The sequence below is a fragment of the Dysidea avara genome, chromosome 1 (genome assembly GCF_963678975.1).
Source record: "Dysidea avara chromosome 1, odDysAvar1.4, whole genome shotgun sequence".
Lineage (NCBI taxonomy): Eukaryota > Metazoa > Porifera > Demospongiae > Dictyoceratida > Dysideidae > Dysidea > Dysidea avara.
In genome coordinates this window covers 35,313,395-35,333,489 of record NC_089272.1, presented here as the reverse complement: position 1 = coordinate 35,333,489, position 20,095 = coordinate 35,313,395, and the positions used below count along the sequence as shown (strand labels likewise).

Here is a 20,095-nt window from a genome sequence, read left to right as displayed (position 1 = left end):
GCATAGTGGTCACTGTACTACTACACTACTTTCTGGCTGTTTTTTGTTGGACATTGTGTGAAGGGATCATCATCTTAGTAATGTTTGTGAAAGTAGTTTATCATAATACCAGGGGAAGATCTAGGATTTATAAAAGGGAGGACTATGCATAACTCAAGGTACTAATCTCTTGGGTAGAGGTGTGCGAAGCATACTTTCCAGCATGCAAAGCATGTGGAATTAGGGGATCAGGATGCACGTCCCCCCAGGAAATTTTTAATGCTAATGCTAGATACTAAAATACTGCAATTTGGAGACATTTCCACATAAAATACATATTTCTGCCAGTAGATATTTTATATACTGCCTTTAGATTATAGGTAATGCTCTCTGCAGCATTTGTTAATGGAAAGGTTTGGATAGGTCCAGACAACCAAGCACATGATGCACCCTCTCACAATTGCACAACAATATGTGCATGTTAGGAAATTTTGAAATTTGAATGATACAAGATTGAATCAAATATGAGAGCATTTTGAATGGAAATTGTGTACCTGTAAGTATTGGCATACATAATAACTACACAAGTAGATGAACCAAGCCTTTTAAACAGACCAATGCACTTCATTGTATGTATAGGTGCAGGCAGATTGGAAATAATCCATAACAGAACCAACTTTATGCTTCCAGTGAATGTTCTATTAGAGTAGTTAGGTGACTGCTCTATTAGAGTATCTCGATCTTGTACATCTCAAATGCTGATCCGGGTCCTTGTTGCATACCTTTAGCTTAAATCCACTGATAATGCCTTGAAAAGATGTTTATAAGGTGGTTTTATGAGTATTTGTCTTATTAGTGATCATATAATTATGCTAAGACAAAATTTCATTACAATCCTCAGCATATTGATCAAGTAAAGCCTAAAAGTGAAGAGAGGGGTGCTTCAGCCCCCCTGTTATTATCATTATTGGTAATGGATGTACACACACAGGATAAAGTTAATATACAAAAATATGTTTAGGCATTGGGCATTTGCAGTGGCGGATACAGGGGGTTGAATGGTTTCAGCTGAAACCCCTCTGAAAATAACGCGCGCCCCTAATTACTTACGACTCGTCGTGTTAGTGATAAAATCACTGACGAGTTGTACATAGTGTATTGTATTATATGTGACTGAATTTGACAAAATAAGGCTTCGACGCACAAAGCTTTGTTAGGAGATATGGCGGTTTTAAGGAATCATTGTGTAATAACTTCCCAGTGACTACAGCTGTGCAAACAAAATTTGCACCAATTTTTCATCTGTTCACTAGCTATCACTGAGTGGGTGTATACATTTCTGATACCCAAAATTTGCCCTGTTTTGAGCAGGTTTTAATATACGGGTATAAAATGAAGTAAGAAGACGGTTGGAATCCAGAGGCCAAGTTTGGGCTCTCCATGGCCCTCCATGGCCCTCAAATTACTCCAAATTGACTGAGAACACTATTGGCGAGCTCTCTGTGAAGTCCCAGCTCACTACACACCATTATCACAAAGCCATGGCCATTTAATGGTGCCAATCTTACACTCGTAGCTTTGACAGGGTCGGAAGAAAGCTGCTACAGAAACCAGACTTGTCAGTGCTGAAGGAAGTACAGTGTGAAATATGATAGTGTATCCAGCAATCCATTTCTGGTAAAATCCTAAGTTTGATTTTGTGTGTGTGGAAGCCTTGTTATATGAAATCCGGTCACATATATATTTATGATTGTAAAACTCACAATGTCTTTAGATTGTTAATTACTGTTTTTCATTGAATGTGTCAGTGTTGATTGAAGAACACTATCAAAATCATTTAGGGAAAAAATATCATTTATTGGTAGTTGATTCCATAGGATAATTGATCTTGGGTAAAAACTAAATTTGTATGCATCAACAGTAGCAGATGGTTTGATGAACTTATCCTGGTTTCCTGTTAAACATCTTGTACAATGTAAAATATAACTGGGGATTGGAAGCTCTACTAGGTGATTGACAATCTTGTAGAACATCAAGAGACGAAGCCTTGTATGGTGGTACACTAGCTATGGATTTTAATTTTAATGAATTTAGGATATGTGATATACTACTTTATCTGCGGTAATCGGACACAATAAAAGAAGCGGCATGTTTCTGAACAGCTTCTAGTTTATTGATGTGGTATTGTGTGTGTGGGGACCAAACTGTCACAGCATAGTTTAAAATTGGTAGAACAAATATCTTGTAGGCATTTAGCTTAACTCCTTGGTGACAGTGTTTCAGATTTCTTCATAAGAATGCTAAAGTGTTGTTAGCTTTTTGGCAAACAGTGTCCACATGATGGTTGAATGTAAGCTTGCTATCATAATTGATACCCAAGTATTTAGCACTTGCAACAGGATTCAGTTTTTTGCAATGGAGGGTGTATTCTGCAATGTAAGGATTATGTTTTAATGTGATTGCTAATATCATGCATTTCTCTATATTGAATTTCATCCCCCAGGTCTCTTCCCATATTTCCAGTTTTCTCAAGTCTTCTTGAAATATTTTAGCATCATCCGGTGTATCTATCTTTCTGTACAAAATACAGTCATCAGCAAATAAACGACAGGAAGATGATAAATTGGTAGTGATGTCATTGATATATGCTAAAAATAATAGTGGTCTCAACACCCTTCCCTGAGGTACGCCACTAGTTATGTTTATAGGTTTAGAGGTGGCACCACCACAGACATACCACACGCTGAGTACGGCTGTCCAAAAAGTCAGTAATCCAGTTCAAGATGTTGCCACTTACACCATAATGTTGAAGCTTTGTGAGCAGTAAGTGATGCGGAACTCGGTCAAAAGCCTTGCTAAAATCTAGTAACATGGCATCAGTTTTGCCTTTGTTGTTTAAGCTAGAAGCAAAATCATGAGATGTTTTTATTAATTGTAGTTCAGCTGAATAATTCTTATGAAATCCAAATTGGGATTCAGAGAGTACACTGTGTTCAGAGAAGTGAGACATGATGTTTGTATATACCATATGTTCCAAAACTTTACAGCATATACACGTAAGTGATATTGGTCGATAATTTGAGGGGTTGGATCTATCACCTTTTTAAAATAAGGGTGTCACGATAGCTTGTTTCCAAATCTGTGGGATGGCACCTTGATGAAGGGAAGCAGAGAATATCAGCTTTGGCTGGCGAAACTTCATACTTTTGCCTCTGAAAGAGTTCAACAGCAAGCAGTGAGCCAGTGACTGTTTTTTTTTTTTTGGTCTTCGACTTACAGCTAGGCTGAAGTTGAGTGCAACCTGAAACTCCCTCTGAAAATGTCTAGATTCGTCACTGCTTTGTTCATATCCATATCCTAGATGTTACCAGTAACAGTTCAGTTGGTGTTTGAAAAATAGCTATATTGGGTGCAGACACTACATGGTTAGGAAGTAAGTTCCAGGTGTTAATAACTCGTTGAGTGATGGGTTCTTCCAGCTCATGTACTTCTTATTGCTTGATTATACTGCACCTTGTATGTACTGTATGTATCATAATGTGTAAATTGTGGCGGCTTTTACTGTACAATTCTACTGAGAAATGAATTAATGAATATGCCAACAGAAAAAAAAAACATGAACTGATATAAAACCAAGAGGGGTTTTTTTTGAGACTTTGGATATCGTATGTTTTAAAGTGATACCAAACTTTCTTTTGTACCATTTTTCAGGTTATAAGCTTCATCTACCAGACTATAACAGTACATTAAAAGTTGTAAATCACGGAGCTCACATATTATCATTATCATAAATAAAACTCCATTTACATAAATTGAAGTATACAGAAGGTTATTTTTTCTGCAAATTTTAATGTACAGTTAATAACGGGAATGATTCGCGGAAGAAAACATTCACGAATGATCTACTATTTCCTCATAAAGTAATTAATTATTGTGCGTGCGCCCACAATAAATTAATCTTTTTTTCTATGGATAGGGAACGCTCTACTATACCGGGAATTTCAGTTCCGTTTGAAAATTCTACTGTTTGCGTGATGACGTCACCTAGTTCAAAACAACGTGATTACATCATCACGCAAAACGCCTGTTTTCAAACGGAACTGAAATCCCCGGTATGGCTGACTCTGACATGTTGCGTACTACGCATACAAGTAGCCATGCATGATCGCTGTTTCGCTGGAGAAGTAGGCATTCACAAGAGCGCGGACGATAGGCACACCTATAGCAGCAGCCGCCTTGGGGGGCGGCACTAAAACCGAGGCTAAGACACGCCATTCCGGCACAGTGAAAATCGCTGGGCTGCAGTTGTATTTTCCCCATTTAGTATCACTGATTTTTCATAGATACTAACAGAAGTTTGCATCCGTCTGTTCGAATCACAAGCCACGGTCCTGTTCCTCACTGGCTATACCGTCACGCATATTATAGCAGAGCAGTTTAGCGAGTAGCAAGGCGAGTAGCTACCCGCTTATGCACTCGTTTACATGAATGCTACATCAACCGAAAAATTATTTTAATTGTAGGAAAAATTTTGCAAGAAAACATTCGCGAATGCACCTAAAATCGCTAATGTTTTCTTCCGCGAATCATTCCCGTTATACAAATAATATCTCAGTAGTGGAGTAGAATATTTGCATTTTAAATGTTTAATACAAGCTGAAAAGTGCATGATCATAGCACAATGGCATAAAAAGTTATGGGTGATGAAAATTTGAAAAAAATATGCAAATTATATGTGCCTGCATGCCCTGGCCCGGTCAAAATAAGAGAATGCAAGAAAGTCATTTAAATAAAACATTCTTTGGCCAAAGATGATGGCACATTTTGGAAATAACAAGTATTTCTCATGAGCAAAACAGATGATTTTTGAACACTGCTCAATAGAATAATGCCCTTGGCCGCGTGACTCACTACCTTGCGTATTGACCTTGACTGTACCTTTGAATGCCCATGCATATTTGTTAACCTACATATGCCATCCTGTGACAATACAAATACATGTAAAGCTATTATAGGGAGTACACACACATTATACATCAGCTATACATAAAGTACTAAATACACACACAACTAAAAGAAAGTGTCCACAGCATCATCATATTTAGCTTTCTCCAGCATTTTTAGTACTTTATCAAAATCATTATCTCCATCTACAAAATTCATACATTCATATATAAATACTTGTAGTTTTATACATACAATCATAGATAATACTGTACTTTGTAAGGTGTCCTTAGGCTGGTTTGCACCTCAACAAATTTAATCCTATTAAAGCTGAACCATGGCATTAACGACCTTATTTTGTAACAAGAATGACTTGTGGTATTATTATAATAATTGTTTTGGTGAGTTTGACTACTTCGCGTCACTATTGGTTAGACATCTTACAATGGCAGATTACATGCTTTGGGGGAAGCACATTCTTGGCTAAACTAAGTGCTGTAGGTAGAAAAAGAAAGTGTCACAAGGTTAACTATGCTATAAAGAATGGCCTCGGCTAAATAATATGTCATCCCATAACTTCTGTGGCAGGTTTTTGAGATGGTATTTTTTGGCAAAACAGGAAGCACATTCTCTCTGTGATTCTAAACAGTATCACTACACAATTTATACTACGAAGTCATCAAAAATTGCTCTGTGGTATGGTCTGGGTGCGAAGGGTGTAGCGTACAGGGTTTTGGTGTTTTCCTTGAATGTGTCCAAACCATCACATCTAGCATTTAGTTTCGCTTCTACCATTCACACAATATAGAGCCAATTTGCCTCAAAACTCACTGTTGGCTTCCAAAATATCTTGAGAAAGAACCCTTTACCAGTGGTGAGTCTTGTTTCGCCCAGAGAAACTTGTCTTGTAATTGAAGGGGGTGTGAAACCAGCCTGTAACCAGTGGTGCCAATCCAGGAGGGTATATTATCTATAATACAATACACTGTACATGCCCTCGGTCCACTAAATTATCCTTCTTGGAGTGGGGCTGAAACTGTTAAAAATCAATATACTCTAATAGAATGCACAAATACTCTAATAGAGTAGTCAAAGCGTTTCATAAAACATGTTCTAATAGTATATGTGACTGGATCTACGAAAACCGTTCTTATCGCCCAAGACAGGAAGTTTGATTTTTTCACACAAACACAAAGCTTAATGAATGCACTATCACGTTTCACTGCCACAGTCGACCAGAGTAAAGTGGTCTGCTTTTGCTGGCTGCTTTTCTAGAGCACAGTGGCGAGCCGTACGAGTGGTCTGGGGTCTTGATGGAGCCCTGGCCGACCAGGAGATGGCTGTGTGTGGCTGTACAGCTCTGTGGTGTTGGACAATGACCTGTGCTGTAAATTTCCTTTCATTTTAGCCAGTTCTGAGCCCTGAATGGCCTATAACTTGGCCTAATTCATCCCAGCACGTCTCTTTTCAATTTTAGAACACCATCTTGCCCGCCTTCCAGGGCCCCCGCCTCCCACTCTTCTGGAGCTCGCCTGATACAGACAACCTCGGTTTAAAAACTATCTAAAATGGCGGGAAACTTAGCTGTTGACTACTTCTTCAGTGGATGATCAGGAAGGTAAGAAATTGTTGTGAAACGTGTGAAAATTTGGTATGCGTAGCTACCACCATTGGCCAGCTACAACACACAGAATATTTAAAACCGACGTTTCTCGATACTTTTAAATGGGCGATAAGAACGGTTTTCCCAGAGACAGTCACATATACTATAGTAAAATTCTTTTTCTACTGCAGGAATCGAACCACTGACCTCTTACCTGCAAGCTGAGAGTTGATATCTCACCACTGTACCAGGTGTTTCCAAGTGTCTAAATATTGTTTCGTACTGCTTAAGTTTATTACAACAGTTTTTTATTCTAAAATCTTTGCTTTTGATTGACTGCAAATAAATACTTTTGACTAAAAAGTTGGTGTTTTAGTTGAAATGCTTCAAATTATACCTACAAATTGATTTTGGTGAACTTTGAGAGTGAAGTTAAAATGGCTACAGTATCTGGGGGCACACACAACTGACCCCCCTGTTGCCGGAGATTCTATACTCTGGTCAGCCCCCTTTACATCAACTACTTCCTCCACCACTGTGCATGTTGTACCTGTAAATTTACCTGCAGTTGTAAATAATGGATTTTCAGTTGATTTTTCAGCATTAATCCAATCAGCATGCTGCAACTCATTATTCACCACACCAGAAACGTCTGTTTCCCACTCGGAATATGTCCAACAATCTAATCCAACAGCACATTCTTTTATAACTACATAGTATTTGCTATCTCTATGTATATCTCAGTGATGTACAATATTATTATAAATCTACGCAGTAAATTATTTATAAATGGGAGGAGTTGAAAATTTTGAGTTGTAGCACCTGTGGTATTGTATACCAGAAGGTTATAAAGTATGGAACAAACATTGCACACTGACTCTTTCACTATATGAAATAATATTGAGACCTGTTTAAAACTAAGTATCCAATTGTTGAATTCTAGATTACATTATTACACTAATGTGGTAATCATGTTTATGAATATTTCACATTTGTGACCGGATTTGCGAAAAGGTACTTTTTCACACACAAAATTTGACCCATTTTTTGAATTTTGAAGCTTCATACCTTTTCGATCATTTCATATAATTGCTTGAAATTATCCATGAGTGTAGCTACAGTATCTAGCTGCATTTTGAAACTAAGAGCAAGTTAATCAGTGTAAGGAGTCAAATGTTACACCATTTTGTTTGCTGGTATGTAAAATGTGTGGAAAAGGTACCTTTTCGCAAATCCGGTCACATTTGTCTTATTATTGTACTGTATGTACAGCCATACTGTGTACGTACTGTACTTGGCAAGAAAATATTTGCTTGTATACAGTATGTAGTTTACTGTCAAATGAACTTGTTCTATAGTGAGTACATGTGCTAGAGCATGAGCATAATAATGGGCACTGTAATAGATAAATTTCATAATAACACATAACAATAACTAAAGCTCCTACACTCTAGCAACCTGAATTTTACATTATGTGTATATGTGAATGTCTAAAGTAACTTCTTTAATTTTAGGGGATAGCATATAGCTATGTACAGATCATGAAATGTGACATTTTTTTAAGTTCATGGTTTTCCTATACATTGTCTACTATATGTGAGGGGCAGCAGTTACCCATTCATAAGAAAACCATGTTGTCAAATTTAAAAGAAAATATCTAAATTTCACATTATTTGTAGGTGTAAACACCAAAAACAATCTCTCCAAAATGGACGGTCATAAGATATGACATTTTAATTCCATTACATCATGTACGTGATTACCCAGAAGAAGCAACTACAGTATTTCCCCCTCATATAGACATTATATAGATAGGAAAACTACTAACTTCAAAATATAATTATCTCATGACCTATTTTTATAAGGCATTGTTTTAGATATTAGACAAGTTACTTTAGACATTCACAACTACAAATCATGTAAAATTCAGTTTGCTAGGGGCAATGGATAATTTTTCCTTATCACTATTCAATCTTACTGATGTCATCAAGTTCTTTATTGGATAATGCAGTTTCAAGGATGTCATCTATGTATACAGATGATATATTAAACAATAAAAATCACTGCATTTCCAATTTTTGTGTACATACATACATCACTCAAAACATTGTGTTTGTGTGTCCTTACCAGTTGTACCAGCAGTTGACTGTGATTTTGATGTTGATTTCATGATGATATTACTTCTCATGGTATCCTAATGTATATGTAAATAATAAAATGTCATATTGAAATTCATTAGCGATAATTGCTCTGAACAGTTAGCTAAAGTAGTACGTAATAAGTGTTCAAACACATGTCAATAGCTTAAATTAAAATCTTTATGTTTTCTTCCCTAATGTGATTATATACAGTAGAATGTATTTCCTTGCACACCTTATATGTTGTATCTGATTTCTTTGCTGTCATACGCTTCCAGATGTGCTGCAAATACTTAACCACCTGAATATGTAGGAAACCAGATAACAAAATTAATGCTGTAAGAATTGTTTGGCTTGTGTATTTTTCTGGATAGATGAACATCTACAGTATATTGCAGTAGCTATACAAAACAGTCAAGCTGAATAGGTATATATACAGGTGTATGCTTCTTTTAAAAAGTAAGGATACTGTATTATACAGGTATGCATCATCATATTTTGTCAAAAAACCAAGACACACGGTAGTGTGTCGTGCAGCCCAAGAAGTCAGTGCGCCACACCATGAGTATATTAACAGGAAGAAAGAAAACGCGATTTTCACACATACTGTACATATGTAGCTCCGTGATCCATAAGCGGTGGAGACGGGAGGGGGCCATGGCTCCCCCACTTTTATGGGACACTGTTTACAAGAAAAGATCGAGATACTCTAATAGAACAGTCAGGATCTGGATACTCTTAGTAATAGAGCAGTCTTTTTTTGTCTTCAACTTACAGCTGGCCTGGCCCCCTCATGTTTTGGCCTGCTCCACTGCCCCTGCTGTGATCCCTAATCCGATTGGAACCAAATTTGCTACAGAAGTGTCGGCCAGGCAGGGGAGTCTACATTCCTCATTTGAAGAAAATCGTTCCAGAGATTTCCAAGATACTTGCGGCCAAAATTTCGTTTTAATTTCTTCATTTTCTTCTTCATTTTGCAGCTTTGCAAAATCTGCCATAGAACACCAATGCATCCTACAATCAGGCTGAAATTTGGCACACTTAAAGAGCTCATTAAAGCAGATCTCAGTACCATGTTTGGTAGGAATCCGATGGCCATTCATGGAGTTATGACTAATTATTCACGTAAAATAATATCAAACTTCTGTCACTCCCACAGGGTAAACCCCTTGAAGGAATGAGCTGAAAAGTGCTATGTAGATTGCTATGTAGATGGAGTTAACATCACAGGAGTGCCTTTTTGTGGTTTGAAAAGAAACCAGATAAAAGCCATCGAGATATGACACAAAACCCAACCTGTGTCACAATGATGCAATTGAATTTTATGACTGAATAAAAAACTATTAGTTTTCACGCCTACCAGGCAAACCTCTTAGAGCAACGAGCTGAAAATTGGTATGTAGCTGGATTAATCATCATAGAAAGTTTACAAACCACTTAGTTATGATTCGAAAGTGAACTACGTGTAGCAAAAGCGAGATCGAGATACTCTAATAGAACAGTCACTATGCAGCTACAAATAAATCGCTCTAGCGATTCAGACCATCACAAGTCATCCTTCGAAGGGAGATCAGCTTGAAACCAATTCACCCTGTAGAGAGTTAAGCCACAAACAAATCACCTTGTACAGAGTTCAGCTACTACAAGCAATTAAGTCACCCTGTAGAGAATACAGCTAGAAATAAGTCACTCTGTAGAGAGATCAGCTAAAAACAGATCACCCTGTAGAGAGTTCAGCTAGAAAAAACTCACCCTGTAGAGAGATCAGCTACAAACAAGTCACCCTGTAAAGAGTTTAACTAAAAACAAATCACCCTAGTGATATCAGATAGAAAAAACTCAACTTGTAGAAAGATCAGCTACAAACAAATCACACTGTAGAGTGTTCAGCTACAAACAAATTACCCTGTAGAAAATTCAGCTACAAACAAATCACCCTGTAGATAGATCAGCTAGACACAAGTCACCCTCTAGAGAGATTAGCTAGAAATGATTTACCCTGCATGCAGAGAGATCAACTACAAATAAATCACCCTGTTAGATCAGCTGGAAAAAGTTACCCTGTAGTGTGGAAAGTTCAGCTACAAACAAACCACTCTGTAGAGAATTCAAGTTACTCTGCAGAGAGATTAGCTAGAAACAACTAGTTACATACCTTGTAGAGAGTTCGGCTACAAACACATTACCCTGCAGAGAGTTCAGCTACAAACTTGAGAGAACAGCTAGAAACTAGTCACCCAGTAGAGAGATCAGCTAGAGATAATTTACCTTGTAGAGAGATCAGCTAGAAACAAGTCACCCTGCATAGAATTCAGCTACAAACAAATTACCCTGTTAGATCAGGTCACCCTGTAGAGAGGTCAGCTAGAAACAATTTACCCTGTAGAGGGATCAGCTAGAAACAAGTCACCCTGTAGAGAGTTGAACCACAAACAAATTACTCTATTAGGTCAGCTAGAAACAACTCACCCCATACAGAAGTCAGCTAGAAACAAGTTACCCTGTAGAATTCAGCTACCACCCTATAGAAAATCAGTTTCAAACAAGTCACACTGTAGAGAGATCAACTAGAAAAGGTTACACTGTAGAGACATTAGCTAGAAATAAGTTACATTGTAGAAAGATCAACTAGAAACAAGTCACCCTTTAGAGAGTTCAGCTACGAACAGATCACCCTGTAGAGAGTCCAGATAAAAGCAAGTCACCCTGTGGAGAGATCAGCTACAAAGAAACTAGTTACCCAGTAGAGAGTTCAGCTACAAACAAATCACCCTAGTGATATCAGATAGAAACAAGTCACCCTGTAGAAAGATCAGCTAGAAGAAGTCACCTTGTAGAGAGCTCAGCTACAAAGAAACCACTCTGTAGAGAGTTTAGCTACAAACAAATCACCCTGTAGAGAATACAGCTGCATACAAATCACCCTGTAGAGAATTCAGCTACAAACAGATTACCCGGTAGAGAGTTCAGCTACAGTACAGTAGATACAAGTCATGTTGTAGAGAGATCAGCTAGAAGAATTTACTTTGTAGAGAGTTCAGCTACAAAAAACCACCCAGTAATGATTTCAGTTACAAACAAAATACCCTGTAGAGTTCAGCTACAAACAAATCCCCCTATAGAGAACACAGCTATGCATAAATCACCCTATAGAGAGTTCCACTACAAACAATTTACCCTGTAGAGAGATCAGCTAGAAAAACGTCACCCTATAGAGTGTTCAACTACAAACAAATTACCGTGCAGAGAGCTCAGCTACAAACAAATCACCCTGTAGAGAATACAGCTGCATACAAATCACCCTGTAGAGAATTTAGCTACACACACATCACCCTGTAGAGAGATGAGCTGCAAATAAATCATACTGTAGAGAGATCAGCTATGACATCAGCTAGAAATAAGTCACTCTATAATACTTCAAGCCAACCTGAGCTAAAAACAAATAACCCTGTAGAGAGTTCAGCTATAAAAACCAATCACACTATAGAGAGATTAGCTAGAAACAGTTACTCTGTAGAGAGTTCAGCTACAAACAAATCACCCTGTAGAGAGATCAGCTACAAACAAATCACACTGTAGAGAGATCAGCTAGAAATAGAAATAGTTACCCTGTAGAGAGTTCAGCTGCAAACAAATCACCCTGTAGAGAGATCAGCTAGAAACAAGTCACCCTGTAGATTACAAACAAATCACATTATAGTTAGAAACAAATCACCCTTAGAGAGATCAGGTCACCCTGTAGAGAGATCAAGTCATCATGTTATAGAGAGTTCAGCTACAATTAACAAAGCACCCTGTAGAGAGTTCAGCTACAAATCAGAGAGATCAGTTAAATCAGAGTTCAGTTACAAACAAATCACTGTGTTAGATCAGCTAGAAACAAGTCACCCTTTATAGAGATCAGCTAGAAACAAGCCACCCTGTAGAGAGTTCAACTACAAACAAACCATGCTGTAGAGAGATCAGCTGCAAAAAAGTCACCCTGTAGAAAGATTAGTTAGAAACAAGTCACCCTGTACAGAGATTAGCTAAAAACAAGTCACCCTGTACAGAGATCAGCTAGAAACAAGTAATACCCTGTAGAGAGCTCAGCTGCAAACAAATCACCTTGTAGAGAGATCAGCTAATTTACCCTGTAGAGAGTTCAGCTACATACAAATCACCCTGTAGAGAGTTCAGCTTTAAACAAGTTATCCTGTAGAGAAATCAGCTAGAAATTAAATAAGTCACCATGTAGAAAGTTCAGCTACAAACAAATCATTCTATAGAGAGTTCGGCTACATTATATGTGACCATGTAGAGAGTTCAGCTACATTTCAAGTCACCCACAGAAGATCAGCTACAAACAAGTCATCCTGTAGAAAAGAAATGGCATGTAATAATTCAAAATTTGTATAATTACTGTAGATTCCCTAAAATTTCGGCATCTCTAAATATTCGGCACCCCCTGTGCTTTGAACGCAATGTGCTCTAAGTTTCGGCAAGCGTAGGAAAGTTTTTAATTATAAATGCACTAATTATTTGGCACTTGGAGTACTAGTTTGACGAAGGTCTCTTGAGTACTGAGGATTCCCAGTAACCTCACACAATATATTATGTTACCTCGATTCTGTATGAAGCACCAAGTGTGAAATTGTTCAGGGAAAATACCCAACGATATCATCATGTGACATCATGGCCGGCTATAGCAAAATGATCTTCGTTTCAGTTCACAGAATATAATCTCTCCTGGCCCCACATGATACACCCTCAGATAATACTTTGTTAAGCCATGGAGCACTTCATGCAGCATCTGTTAGCAAGATTTATCACGATAGTTTAATAATATTATTGATTGTGGTTTCTATTTTTTATTACTTGTTGAAATCTTTAATATTACGTCTGGGTGATTGTATTCAAAAGCGATGTAGTAATGACATTGACCATCCCTCCTGGATAATGTAGGCAATCATAGTATATAGCGCTGTGGCCAAGTGAGTGTTGCGGTGGTATCGTCAGCTCTGACTTGAGGCGTTCCTGTTGGTCCCTGTAGAAGAAATCTAGAAAGTAAGCAGTAAACGGATCGCAATTAACATAGCCATGAAGCGTGCAGACTGTATTAGAGATAGATCCCTAAAAATTCGACAATAGCACCGGGTCGGTACATTTTTTTCCTAATTGTTCGGCCAGACCTGAACAGAATTAATTTATTTCTGCCGAATTTTTAGGGAATCTATGGTAATGATAAAATCAAAATATTTAATATAAAAAAGTCTGCTTTGAATGTTTCTTCTTTCTCTGTAGTAAAAAAAAGCACAGGTTAAAATAACTCCAAAGCCAGCCATTGTATTTCACATCTTTTTTACCATGGCCTTTTTGGGGGCTGCACCTTTTTTTTACAGCTTGGCTGTTTTGATTAGATTTTCTTATCTCTTGCACACTTATCAAAACCTACCATTAACATGCAAAGGGGTGTGAATGCACCCATTAAATATATATTTAAATTTTGAAGACAATAAAGAGCGATTACTGAAGCTCTGCATACATACAGTGTATGTACCACAGTACACAGTTATTATTTACTCTTTAGCAAGAAAAAAATGGTAGAATTGACAAACGAATTGGCTTAAGTCTATTATGCTCCAAAATCCTCCAATTATTCTTTCTGGCAATTCTTTTTTCATCTATTACTCTCAAAATTATCCCCTATCTACCTATTATTCCCAAAATTATTCCTGAAATTTGTGCCAGATATAAGCATATTAATTATGGTTTATATAAGTGACTGCTATTTTAGAGTTATAGGCTCAAAGCTGACTGCTCTATTAGAGTAAGTGACTGCTCTATTAGGGTACCTCGATGTTTTGAAGCTTGCACTGTTTCATTGGTGTAACTATTCAAAAGATTTTTGCATCAGACTACAAGGAAAACATAATTTTGCACCGATTATTCCTAGAACTCATCCGATTATTCTGGAATATTTCCCAATTCTTTCAACTACTTATTATTCCCAAAATTATGCCAGCATTCCTACAAATGAACAGTGTTTCATTCATTCAAATGTTGCCAAATTGTTTTAATCATTATAAATTCACCAAAATTCTTCTTCCTGGTGATATCCTATTCACCCCTCATACAAAACGTACATGCATACAGTAATTAACTAAACAATATGTAGTGCTGTATAGCAAACATACAAACCTCTTTGTTTCTTAAAATATGAAAAAAGAATATTGTAGCTCCCTAAAGAGAACAAATACACATATGCATTGTGTAATTGATGTTTCATGACGGAGACAGATATTATAGAGTGTATTGAAACATGCTTAATATATACAAACATTGAATTTACCATGCAGTACCATATAGTAGGGATCATGATGATTTTCACTTCCAGAAAGCTACTGTAATATTGTTTCACTAAACTATCATGATGCCTTGGCAGTATTGGTTAGGTGCAATCAAGCCCAAATGTGCTGTAGTGCAACCCAAAGTGTTTCCGATAACAAAATCTAAAAATACGTTTAGTGGAATAGTCTACTGACTGACTGACTGACTGACTGACTGACTGACTGACTGACTGACTGACTGACTAACTAACTATCTGCTTGACTGACTTAGTGACTAACTGACTGACTGATTTATTCAAATAAGCGGAACTCAATAATGGCTAATACTACATGCTTGATATTTGTCTTATAGTCAAACAAGTGTTTGGTATGCTGCAGTATGCACACTGCACACATCATGGTCTTATGTACCGTTGCCCTCCTAATTTTGCTTGCAGTGTAGCTAAGGTGCTGATACATGGTAGTGCATTAAAGGCTTCATGTGCAGTCTATCAAGAAAGGATACATTGGGAATCATCCATATTGTTGCATCATGTATTCAAGTCAATGTAGGTAGATTGATTCTAGGCTACCGGAAATGATAAATGTTTGGTGTGACTAAAGTTTGTGGCAAATCGACAGAAATTAGTCAATTTTATTTGCCAATAGCTAGGATTGGCTGCATGATAAATTTGCCAAACTTTCACCCACCAACCTACGTAATTCAGAAGCTGATTCACCAAACTTAAGTTGCACCAAGCATTAGTCATTTATGATACAGCTTTGTGTATTATACTCCATGTGTAGGAGGACTATGTAACTGGCAGAACATAGCAAGCAAAAGTGGTCATTTTACTTCTTAATAATGGGCATGTTTTGTCGTGCAATTATATGAAGCCTTGTACATCTGGCATCAATTTTCCTATGATCTGGTGTTATAGAATGTGAGTGCAGTAATGATGAAATATGTAGCAAAAGAATTAACAAACAAGTATAAGGAAAATTTAAGCTAGGGATCATTACAACAAACAAGGGAGATCATCACATGAAATGTAAATTTAATCCCTGTATAATGTACAACAGCAATAAGTCAGCATTGCTAAAGTTATACTTCTGGTGATGATCTTCCTTGCTTAAGAACATTTTTATCATACAGAATGATAGTACTATTTAGTGAGGATCATAGAGGTTTGCACTTTCTCACAAAAATTATTGACATAATGACCAGAGACCAGCCTTACAATACTACCTTGGCAGTATTTGTTAAGCCCAAAAGTGTTTTGAGCATAGTCAAAATGCTTCTGACAAGTTGCTACAGCAGTTTTATAAAATTATCTAACAGAATTTTCTACTGGCTAACTGCTAGGGACCTGCAGAATATACCAGAATAATTTTGGGAATAATAGGTGGTAAAAAGAATCAGGAATAATTATGGAATAATAGGAGGAATAATTAATTAAACCACATAAGTTTTACTTGCAGTATAACATAAAATTCTCTTGGAGACACCTCCCAAACCCTGTTAGCATAAAACTGCAGTAAAAGATCAACATACTCTAATATAGCATTCACCTACCCTGATATATATGGGTACACCCAGATGTAAAGTGATTGCTCTATTAGAGTATCTCAATCTTTCAAGCTACAATGCTTGCTAGCGATTTCCTTTATAGTTGCAGAAGAAAGCAGATATACTTCAGGAATCACTCCAGGAAATTTTGGGGAATAATTGATTGGGAATAATAGGGGAAGAATTGTTAGAAAGAATAATAGTGGGTTTAAAAGTATATTCCATGGGTCCCTACTAACTGTCTTCCTGCCTAATTATCTGATGCCTTCAGACAAACGAAACTCAATAACAGCTAAGGCTATGGGTTTGATTTCTCACTGTTAGACATTGCTTCAGCCCAGCAGACAAATGTAACTCAATAACAGCTAAGGCTATGGGCTTGATTCTTCTACTGCTAGATATTACTTCAGCTCGACAGGTCCGTTTTGGTACACCACAGTACGTACAATGTATGCGTCATGGTCTTCCATTTGTCTTCCTTTGTATCCCATTCTTCTCGCTTACAGTACAAGGTGTGGTAACTAGTGTATGATAGCTTTCCTATGTACATTTGCAACAGAAATTATCCTTTTTTTCCACAGTGACTGGATTGATTGCAGAGGTGCTGACTGTATCATTCTTTGGTTGTAACGCTGTGTAACGGACTGAACATACTGTAGCTGAAAATGAAGCATAATGGCCACTTTATAATTGATACTGTAGTTGGGCATATGTTCAGATGAAAACATTAAGACTGCCACAATTCTTTCTTTAATACAGTGTCTGCTGGTTCAGAAGTCATAATTATGAAAATTAAACAAGCAAGTACAAGGAATATTAAGTTTGATTAGGAACCATAGCCATAACAAATAGTGTAACAATGAGGTCACCTTCATCAGCAGATATACTAGTGGAAATTTAACCCCTAATTAAAAGATATAGAATGAATTAGGGACTAAATGTACACTAGTATATCTGCACGTGTAGGCTTTCACTACTTATTATGGCTATGATTCCTAATCGAACTTAGACTACAACAAGTTTGATACTGAAATTTGATTGGCTGAAAACATTGTCCCTGAATCCTGTAATGCCATGCTCATGTCCTATAGAGACCGTGCTCTGAGGCAATACAAAACACAGCAATTATGCACCTGTAACATTGGCAATGCATGGGTGTATAAATGGATAGTAACAGCCATACTAAATTACAGGTAGAGGGAAGTGTAATGGGCTTGTTTATACTAATCAATGCTAACTACATTTCTTGTTAACGAGCAGCTGTCAAGCACAACAATGAGTTGCAGTCCAATTAGTTACCATATACTTTGAAACATAACATGGCAAGCACACACCTGTAACATTGGCAATGCATGGGTGTTTAATTAAATGGATGGTAACAGCCAAGCTGAACTCGAGGGAGGTATAGAGGGCTTGTTTCTACTAATTGATGATACATTTCTGGTTTACAAGTAGCTGTCAACTCAGGATACAATAATGAGTTATAGTCTAAATCAGATCAATGTCAAGAACTAATGGGTTCTATGGGATTTAGAAAACCCTCAGGCCCTTAGTAGCTAGCGAAGGCGCTACAACCCAGGGCCTTCATAGAACCCTGGTTTTTGACATCATGTAAATTCCATGTATGTACTGTACTTATTGTAATAATCATTGAGCCCAGCTGCAGTACAATACAGTTATGAATGAAAGCAAGATGCATTTATGTGAAAATTTTGACAACTACAAGTTTTTCTAAATGCAAATATATGCACATTGTAAAAATTTTTTTTAATATGAAAAATAGAGATCACTGAAAAAAACAAAAGAAACAAAAATCAAACACGTCAGCATGTTAAGCTACTCTAGGACTACAATAAAGCATGTCAAATGCTTTAATGAAATTGTCACGCATGCACAAATGCACACACGCAGGCATGCACACACACACTAATGTATACCACATTTAAGTAGTAGACATGGTAAAGGCAGCTAGCTACAGGTATAATTCAAACTTCTAAGGCTTATTTTGTGGTTGGGGGAGATTTCTAAAGTAGTATTTAGGTGAGTACGATTTTGGCAAAAAAACACAAGCGTTGCTTATTATGAACCACTACCATGGTTCATGATACTCATACTGTACATAGAGAATACATGCATGCAGAGTATCAATGCAACAGTTATACAATATACAGTACCTGTAATGAGTTCAACACGGTGAATATCCATGCCAATACTTCTGAATCACTGTCAATCACAAAGAACAGCCCCAGTATCCAGGTACTTCCCATTAAGGGCAACAATGTCAGAATGCTCATCAGAACAGTACTACAGAAATAATGTTAATTAACAATGCATTCATACAGGTGTGTAAGATGACATACTGTACTGTAGCTACTGTAGGTGATGCTGACCTGAGACTAATGTGTACTGGCATGGTACTTATGTAACATTGCTTTTGTAGGATAAAATCATCATGTTCTGCATTAAAAGCCATTATTTGTGGCATTAACAAGAAGTATTAACACTGAACAATAATACACAGTAGTTGACAAGTTTGCATCTCAATACTATAATACATACTGTGCTAGTTCAAAATTAGATCGCTGTGCACCAGACATTTGCTGTCCATATTTTCTGACTTTGTAAATCTTATACACTGACACAGTAAGAAAGAAACAGTTCACCTGTATATGTATACACATTCAATAATGGTTTCTGTGTTACAATAATGCAGCTCACCAATATTATGAGAACCATAGGAGCAATAAAGGCCCATGTTGCACCATCCTTGTTCGATATCCAACACCTGAAACAAGTTAAAATTACCAAAACATGATGACCTCAGTCATGAAACAAAACCGACCAATTACAAATGCAAGAAGTGACATCAGCTTGCCATTAGAGTATAAAAAATATAGTGATGTACTGTTTAGTAGGGTTCACAATAGCACCTGCAAAATCATACGAGATGAAAACCACTTTTTACAGAGGAGTCTTAGTGCATCTAGCATAAAATCCAGCATTAAGGCCACATTAACTTGATTATTAGTTTCTCATCCTCCTGTACTAAAAAAAAACAGTGCGGGAGGGCAGATTTTTTGTTTTATCTTTTACTGACTAGATTGTTGAATTAGCCAGCTAAAATGACTCATAAAGCAGTTTTCTTAGACTGCTCTAGCAAGGTACCAACTTTAGAAGGTGCTGGATAGCTGCACTCAGCCACCAGTGGTGTAAAAATTCATTGATGAGGTAAGAAAAACGGCCATGCAGGCAGGGATGAGAAACTAATAATTACATTTATGTGGCCTAAACACAAGAAAACACAGAAGGCCAAATATTGAAATTTTCAAATATCACCAAATCCGCTTTTTGGCCTGCCTGCCTGTCTGCCTGCCTGCCTGCCTGCCTGCCTGCCTGCCTGCCTGCCTGCCTGCCTGCCTGCCTGCCTGCCTGCCTGCCTGCCTGCCTGCCTGCCTGCCTGCCTGCCTGCCTGCCTGCCTGCCTGCCTGCCTGCCTGCCTGCCTGCCTGCCTGCCTGCCTGCCTGCCTGCCTGCCTGCCTGCCTGCCTGCCTGC

General features: G+C 37.5%; 1 protein-coding gene across 1 annotated transcript in view; it reads right to left on the bottom strand.

Annotated features, from left to right (window-relative positions):
* Positions 1-4,920: 4,920 nt before the first annotated feature.
* LOC136263173 (uncharacterized) overlaps positions 4,921-20,095 on the bottom strand; it is a 114,735-nt gene continuing 99,560 nt past the window's right edge. Inside the window, exons 35-44 of the mRNA XM_066057685.1 lie at positions 19,261-19,327; positions 19,102-19,205; positions 18,717-18,846; positions 14,845-14,886; positions 8,900-8,965; positions 8,654-8,720; positions 8,505-8,552; positions 7,089-7,208; positions 5,755-5,893; positions 4,921-5,129 (exon numbers count right to left, since the gene is read on the bottom strand). Of these exons, the coding sequence (XP_065913757.1) occupies positions 5,120-5,129; positions 5,755-5,893; positions 7,089-7,208; positions 8,505-8,552; positions 8,654-8,720; positions 8,900-8,965; positions 14,845-14,886; positions 18,717-18,846; positions 19,102-19,205; positions 19,261-19,327 (793 nt within the window). The 3' untranslated portion in view covers positions 4,921-5,119. The remainder of the gene's footprint in view (positions 5,130-5,754; positions 5,894-7,088; positions 7,209-8,504; positions 8,553-8,653; positions 8,721-8,899; positions 8,966-14,844; positions 14,887-18,716; positions 18,847-19,101; positions 19,206-19,260; positions 19,328-20,095) is intronic.